At 39.7% G+C, this 8,419-nt stretch overlaps 1 protein-coding gene across 1 annotated transcript; it reads left to right on the forward strand.

The window, feature by feature from the left end:
• Positions 1-2,681: 2,681 nt before the first annotated feature.
• Positions 2,682-4,509, forward strand: CCR6 (C-C motif chemokine receptor 6; the record flags this gene model as incomplete). The annotated part of the gene is made up of 2 exons (XM_080341444.1): positions 2,682-2,690; positions 3,427-4,509. The coding sequence occupies 2 exons, from the start codon at positions 2,682-2,684 to the stop codon at positions 4,507-4,509; spliced, it is 1,092 nt and encodes a 363-aa protein (XP_080197570.1).
• Between the last annotated feature and the right edge of the window lie 3,910 nt (positions 4,510-8,419).

Below are 8,419 nucleotides of genomic sequence, written 5' to 3' on the forward strand. Positions count from 1 at the left end.
GGAAATCAGCTTAAGAGATTTAAATCAGATCCTAAATCTGACCTCTACAATTCTGGTTTCAGTTTGAGTCCTTCCCTCCTTTCGTACCAACCACCCTCAATACGCTTTTGCTGGACAGTGGAAGTCCTTTTGTAAATAAATGTGTGAGTGGTGGTGCCTTTGTGGATTCTCGTAGCACCAGGACATCTCTCCCACGGTGAGTAGTTGTTCCCTAGGGGCTTTCTGCTGAGCTCTTCTGGGGACTAGAGAACCCTTCTTCAGTGCTGTTCTGAAGACATCTCCTTTCTTATCCCTCCTTGCAGGCTGTAGGATATACCCACTCTCCCTTTCTTCTAAATGCCTTCACTCTGTCTTCTTCCTTCTACATGTTATAATAATATTTGACAGTGGTTTTGGCTAAGAGGAATGAAGACTGACTGTTATGTAGAGAATATATACTGTCAGGCTCCCTTTGTATATTAAACCATGTATGTCCTAGAAAGATACGAATGACAAATACCTGGAAAGTAATTTTTCTTGCAGTAGTAAAATAACATTTTCTAAAATAGTAACCTAGACAAATACCCCTTTAATGCTGTTAACAAGCAAGAGCATGAGCATCTGGCTTGATGGCATCAGAGGAGGGTAAAGTGGCAGATCGAGACTAGAGTTGCTCAAAGATGGGCCAGAGACCACAGCCGCAGGTGAACTGTACAACTTACCTGCTTGCCCTATACATTTTTTCACTTCTGAGACACACTGTAAGTTGTTTAAAGCTTGCTTCAGAAGGTGTTCAAGCACTTTCAGGCTGTCATGTTCCTGCAGCTTCTAGAAATCATCTTTGAAAGCCAGCAGAGGAAGCTGGAGAGGTGGTTAAAGATTTATGTAAAGAGCAGGAAAGCCAGAGAAGCTGTGATGCTTACTCAACATCATACAGTATGGGTCTATACCCACCTGCAGCCCTCTGGCGTAATCCAGCCTCCCCACATGAGTCACAGCAAGTCTCATCCTCATTACACTTTTGGAGAATGTTCAGTCCTCTCCCTTCCCCAGCTTCCCAGATATATCTGGACTGTATCTGCCCCGCTTTTACAGATTATCTGTTTCTGTAAAAATTCAGTTAATTCCTGAACAGGAAGGATTTGTTTATCTAGACTTAAAGTTGACCCATGTGCACTTCCTAGTTAGCAGCACAACTAACAAAAAGCAGAGAAACTCTAGATGAAATTGCCATGCACAGCCTTAGCAAATACGGGACCTCATGTTGTCCAGTCCCTGCAATTCCTGCTTTGCTGGTATGTGCTGTTCTCCCAGAGCACCTAATGGAAAGGAGGACTGAACTCATGCAAAAAAATGCTGAGGAACTAAATCTCCCGCCCATGAGTTCCTGTGTGAGGTTAAATGAGTAATTTAAGCCCAGCTTCACACATGTGACTACCAATGGCATGTTCCTTATTTTATCCGTCCATCTGTGGCTTTAGACTCTGTGGTCTGATTTGCAGGAATCTGAGCCTTGCTGCAACTAGTGTCAATGGATTTAATCCTTTACATAACTGAAGTCCTTCATAATGCTAAGCAATCTTAAAAGTGATGTTAGAGGGGACAAATGTCTCAAACTGAACATCTCGAGTGCATACTTATTGTAATGACTCAATACTCAGGTTCCTTCCCTGTAAAATAAAGGAAATCATGCCTCCTCACCACAGAGTGTTGTGCAAATTACTTAATTACTATTTGTAAAATACTTAAGTATTACAGTGATAAATAAAATAAATTATTTTAATAAAGTGCAGTCTATAACATGAAGATCTGTGTACTGAACAAAACAACACCACTAGTGCCCAGTCTGTTCATATGTACTCTCCTTTGCATTGTAAGAAGCAATTATCCTGGAACTCTTATTTACCCCACTAGTGTAATAAAAAAGGGAAGTAATGTGATGTTAAAATTGCTGAGACACACTGATAAAATGCCAGAGCAAAAAAAAGATAAAAGTTAAAGTGCCATATTACTTTTATGGAGTATACTAAGGTAGTGCTGTTTACTTGTCAGTACTTCCCTCAGTACACTGATTGTCATTTCAGAATTTCTGAAAGTAAAATTGAATTTATTTTATTGTGGTGTAAAGTCAACGTGAAGTAAGAACCTTTCTCATATGTTATCAGCTCTATGAATAAACATGCCATATGTAAGACTATGCTCTTAATGATACTGATACAAACCATCCACCTCTCACAACTGCACATTGTGCTGCAGAGGTGTGTGATTTGTTGAGGTGCTCCTGTGTGTTGTTGATATACCTGAAGTGATGCGATTTTTCTTTGAATAAATGTTTCATTTACAATTATGGCTTTTTTTACTTGTTTACTTTTCTTGTGCTGTTCTCCTATCCAATCTACTTTATTTTCTCGTCAGAAATCCTTGGGAAAGCATTTTGAAGTTCTCCTCGAGTTTTCTCCTCAATTTTTCTTCCTCAGAAGTGTACTGCCAAGATGAATTTTGTAAGTACCTAACTGGTAAACTATATTAATACATCAATAAAGCAATGAATCTGGAAGTGCCAGCTCTTTGAGGCTGGTGGTCCAAGTGCCTTAATTTCGGGAGTAATTAGCTGAAGACTTGCTCTGACAGCAGATTTTACTGCAAAAGCGCAGTGTTTATTGGGTTTGCACCCTCCTAATGTAAGTCCAGGTTTGGTGCCCATGGTGCAGGTAACTGTGTCTCAGGATGGTCATCCTGGATTGCCTGCCCAGCTGAGTGGAGAGAAGAAATCATTTTGCGGCTTGATTGAGCCAAGCTCTGTTAGTATGAAAAGTATAACACGCTAGTAAGGTCTGTTCCCCTCCCTTGATGGTAAAGCAAGCTTAGACCTCTACTTCAAATTCAAACTTTTACACTGTGAGTGTTATCTGACAATAGACTAATTCTTTCTGCATAATGTATTTAAAGATGGAAACCTTAGGGTCATCCAAAAATATTATCTCCATGTTCATATTTTAATTAAGATTTTATGAAATTCTCTAGTTAGTTATAGAATCATAGAATTGTTTAGGTTGGAAAAGACCTTAAAGATCATCAAGTCCAACTGTTAATCTAGCACTGCCAAGTTGTTTCAAGTCTCCTCTACCGTGTTAAATACACTTGTAATTGGGGTGTATGGATGGTGGAAACAGTGCAAACATGTAGCGTTGGAAGAAACAACTGTGTACTATTTTGATACAGACCTGAAGCTGAAGCATGGGAAGAACTGGACAGAAGCATTACAGTTATCAAAAGGGAAATGTCACTTCCATTTCAAATCAGCAAGCCATATAACACTTCTATACTATTTTCAAAAAGTTTCCAGTGTACCTTGTATTTGTATGACTTTGTTATCTATCAACTTCCTACTATATAGTAATTAGAGATTAACACCTACGTGTTAACTGGTGGTCTTCTTTTTTACAGACAGAACCTCGTACCGCAGATTATCCATATTATTCAGACTACGCTTCTTTAATCACACCACCTTGTTCTAAGCTGGAAGTCAGGAACTTCACAAAATCATTTCTGCCAGTTGTGTATTCATTGATTTGTGTCATCGGCCTAGTTGGTAACATCTTTGTAGTGATGACCTTTGCTTTATATGAAAGAACCAAGTCCATGACGGATGTGTACCTCTTCAACATGGCCATAGCAGACATACTATTTGTTCTCACTCTCCCACTGTGGGCAGTGAATTATGCTGCTGACAAATGGATTTTTGGTGATTTTGTTTGCAAAATAACCAGAGGTATCTATGCAATCAACTTCAGCTGTGGCATGTTGCTTTTGGCCTTTATCAGTGTGGACCGGTACATTGCTATAGTACAAGCGACAAAATCATTTAAACTCAGAGCAAGAACACTTGCATATAGCAAATTCATTTGTTTGTCTGTGTGGATATCATCAATTTTAATCTCTAGTTCCTCTTTTCTATACAGTGAAAGTTACAGCCTCACCAATGAAACCAAAGAGATTTGTGATCACAGATTTGACAGAATGTCTGAAAGCACGATGCTGAAATCATTGCTGCTGTGCCTACAAGTGGGATTTGGATTTTTTATACCTTTCTTATTCATGATTTTTTGCTATACATTCATTGTCAAATCCTTACAGCAAGCTCAGAATTCCAAAAGAAACAAAGCAATACGTGTGATCATATTAATTGTAGCTGTTTTCCTAGTTTGCCAGGTACCTTATAACATTGTTCTTCTTGTGACAGCGATAAATATGGGCAAGCTGGGCAGATCTTGTGACAATGAAAAGATAATGGCCTATGCAAAATACACCACTGAAGCCATAGCATTTTTACACTGTTGTGTGAACCCTGTGCTCTATGCTTTCATTGGAGTGAAGTTCAGAAGCTATTTTGTGAAGATAATGAAGGACCTATGGTGCATGAGATACAAGAAATATAATAAACGTAGTTCAAGGACAAACTCTGATATTTATCATTCAAGACAGACTAGTGAAATTCTGACTGACAATGCATCTTCTTTCACTATGTAATACAATTTGAACATCATTATTACCAAAGGACTCTTCTCACCGAGCAACCCAAAACAGTGTCACTGTGCCTGTGACAGCAAGTCATTTGGGCTTCTCTGCACCTCTAAGGAAGCTCCCATGATCTCTAATTCCTTTCAGAAAAAGAATTAAGATAAAAAAATAACACTGTGCTATGGAAAACTGAAATCTCCTTCACCTCAACATTCATGCTCTTCTAAAGTACACTCTCTTATAATTATCAGAAAAGTGAAGTTTACAGAGGAACCCACCCTGTTTTCTAAGGAAAAACTGCATCTCATCTGTCCTACATCACTGAAATATCCCAAAAATTCTAAGTAAATGAATCAGGTTATGTTCAGGTTCATTCTATCTACATTTATGTTGTTTCTGTTAATTACTTCTACCTGGAAATCTTATCTAAGTGTAGGTCTGTGCTTTTGTTGCAGACAGGTCACGCTGTGGCAATACTAACTTAAAGATACAGCATTTTGAGCAAAGCATGGCAAGGAAAGCAAACAGAGAAAGGAAGAAAAAGGCTCAAGGCTGCTGACATAGCTGGGCTGTTAAGTCTCATACGTCTTTGCCCAATTCTATACTCCGCCTGCTCATTGGAAGTTGCTTACATCAAGGCTGATGCTGTTCTAAGCCAACAGTGACATGTCTATAAAAAAGAATACTAGAAAAAAAAAAAAGAAAAATACTAAGGAGAACACTGAAATATCCACACAAAGGTTTTCTGACATCTCCTGAAATTATCTTCTGAACGGAGAATGGAGCTTTGCTTGAGAGATGCTTCTCTATGTTTGGCACAGGATTCAGCTGCTGGAATCTGTCAAAGCTGATCAGTTGGTGAACATCTCTGCAAAAAGTTGTTTCTTTCTAGCTGAAATTCACACTCTACTTTATAGAAGGCAACAAACTGTACAGAACTTCAATTATTCCAACACTTTTTGTTGGAACTTGATCGGTGACAAAACTTGATGCGTTTCTTGGTATTTAGCTAACCATTAACAGAGTTTCCTTAGGAATGGATTTACTAGGACAAATATGCATATATGAAGTTTACTTTATTATCTTCAGAAACTATTAAGGACTATATCTGAAAATAAAACCAGAATCTGACTTAATACAGCCAGAATTTTTACTGAGTCAGTATTTGACTCACTATGAATATAGGAATATTTATGATGGTGTGTGGATTTGCTCTAGTGTAGGACATTACATTCCTACAGCTGTGTAAATTAATGCAATCTGCAGCTTGCTATTTACTTTGGTTGTGGTTCTTTTAAGTTCATGGCTGAAGAGATAGCAGAGCTTGGATCACTAACCACACCACTCAGTGGCAATGCAAAGGGCCAAGAAGGCTAGTGTTGGAGCTGAAGATTCCTTGAGGAAGGGCATTGATATGGCATGACACTAGTACTGCCTTGGCTGGTGCAATCCATCCTTGTTCACAGTGCAGTGTGAGGTTTTTAAATGTCAAGACCAAGTGTGATCAAGATTGCATATATTTATCATGACTGAATAACAACTTAGGCAAGAATATAATAAAAATTTATGTAAATACAGATGCATGCATTTGCTGTATATAGCACTGAAGATTTTTCAGAAGAGAATTCAACAAATAAAAAAGTAACTCAGAAGTAAAAAATCCCTTCAGGTCTAAGGATTTCTTGCTACATGGTATGCCTTGATACATTCCCTTATTTGGTGCAAAATCTCTCATATCTGAATGATGTAGTCTCTTTCTCTCAAAGACTGCATGAGGCGATGTACCCCAGGGCAGGAAGTCCACGACTGAAGCCCAGCAAGTCCGATGGTGGCTCCTGGGCAGAGCCCTGCAAGGCTCAAGTGTACCCACATCTTCCTGCCGGCCCTGCTGCCACGTCTGCATTGGCCTTCAGCCACCAAACAACCCAAATGCCACCCCAGCAGCTGTCAGGATGGGGTTGTGGGGGTAGATGGCAGCCAAGGCACAGTCGCTGACCCTGTCACTGTCACAGTCCCACTGGAGTAGGATCATTGACAGACCCTAAGTGGAGAGGGATGGCCCCTGGGCAGGGTGAGTGCTCCATAGGTGTCAAGAAGTGGTTCCTGGCTGAAGGGGTATCCTTCGTCAGTGTTGAGGGAGGAGGAAAAGGAGGGCAAAGCTCAGTCCCACTGGCCACCAAGGTGTTCCTAGTGGGACAGGGTCCCACCACACTGCCTTGCAGATCACCAGCCCCTGGTAACCTGAGGGACCCTGACATGTTGGAAAGGGTGGTGGTGGGACATCTGTCTCAAGTGGGAGGCAACACAGACTCCCTGCTGCTGTCTTGTGAGAGGGAAAAATGCTTGCTGGAAATGATGTTGAAAAGTATTAAACATACCCATGATTCTTGTCAATGAGAAGTGTATTGAAGGGAAGAGGAACATCGTGTGTGTGTGACAACACAAAAGCTCTTACAGTATGAATTGTGCTGATGTCAGTGTCTGGCAAAAAATTCCGCTTGAGTTACAGCTGAAATCTCAATTGCCATGAATGATTGTCCAGTGTCTGGGAGAAATGGGGGTGAAGGGTAGGATGGGCTCCCAAGGGGCTGCTGAGCAAGGTAGAACTTCAGCTCTAGCCTGTGGGCCACTAGCTTTCTTACTTACTTATCTACTTAAAAATTTAATTTACATACAACACATTATTACTCTATCTACTGTAAGGTAAAAGAACAAGACCAGTTCAGAGTTAAGCAGTGGGGGAGCAGAACCCCACTGCTTAAAGTTCAGAAGGAGATGGTCATAACAGCAGGCTGTCCAACTGATGTTGCTGATGGACCCTCAGATATTCTTTCTTTTCCTGGCTATGTCAGCAGAAATGAGAGGTGAGCTAGGGTGGGTGTTGGGATTTTGGGATATGAAAAGAGCAGATTTATAGGAACCTGGGTGTTACTTTCTTTGCTTATGGAGTAACTTTTTGGAGCTTGCTATGGAGACTACTTTTTATTTAAATATTTAAATTTTGTGGTAGTTGTGCAGTACACTGCATAACAAACACATGGTGAAATTTTCTTTTTTGTTGCATGTATTCTGTTATTTTGGAAGAAAAAAGATTTGGTTTTGTATAGATCCTTATTTCCTACCATATTTAAAGAGAGAAGGATACATACTGTGTTGCATCATGTTGTACACACATAAGATGCAGCTGATAAGCTTTGAGAAGACAATTCATATCCTCCTTCAGCTGGGGCTGGGGCTGAGTTGTGTTATTGGCTGCAGGCACAAGGTCTCTGCTTATTAGCAAGTTCCATTCTGCTTTTGATGGCTTTATGACAGCCCTGCTTGACACCTCCTATTCAAGTAGTTCAGAAGAAGGCAGGTCATCAGTGCGCAGTGTTAAATAAATACATAATACCTCAGTGCCTAAAGCTAAATCTGTTTTCTGACACATATAATCTTTAAAATGGACCTAATTTATTAATTGGCTTTCCGTAAAAAGCATCAGCTTTCTTCCCATAGTATTTAAATTTCATGTGCTATCTTTTCTATCTATATATTCATTTTCTTTGAAGAGTGATGCCCATAAGTTGGTGAACCTTCAAGAGGGTCACAGTGGACAGAGGAGATCAAAGTCATTTGGGCCTTATTACTAGCAAGGAAAGGCACAGAAAAGAAGATGAAAACTATATGCAAAGATAGATAACAGTTTGAGATGAGTGAAAACTAAAGAGAAACAGGAAAAAAACAGTCTACAGAGGAATATTCTTGTGATGGAAGGTTGTTGATAATGATTAAGTACATTACTCTGATTTTATTATTTAAACCAAACTCTGTTTTGGATCTTTGTAGGGCAATCTTGTTGACTAGAATTGTGGAAATTTTTGGGGGGTTTTGCTACAAAAGTAGCAAGAAGATGGTACTTGAAGATTTCAGAATTTGG

Source organism: Nesoenas mayeri, assembly GCF_963082525.1.
Source record: "Nesoenas mayeri genome assembly, chromosome: 3".
Lineage (NCBI taxonomy): Eukaryota > Metazoa > Chordata > Aves > Columbiformes > Columbidae > Nesoenas > Nesoenas mayeri.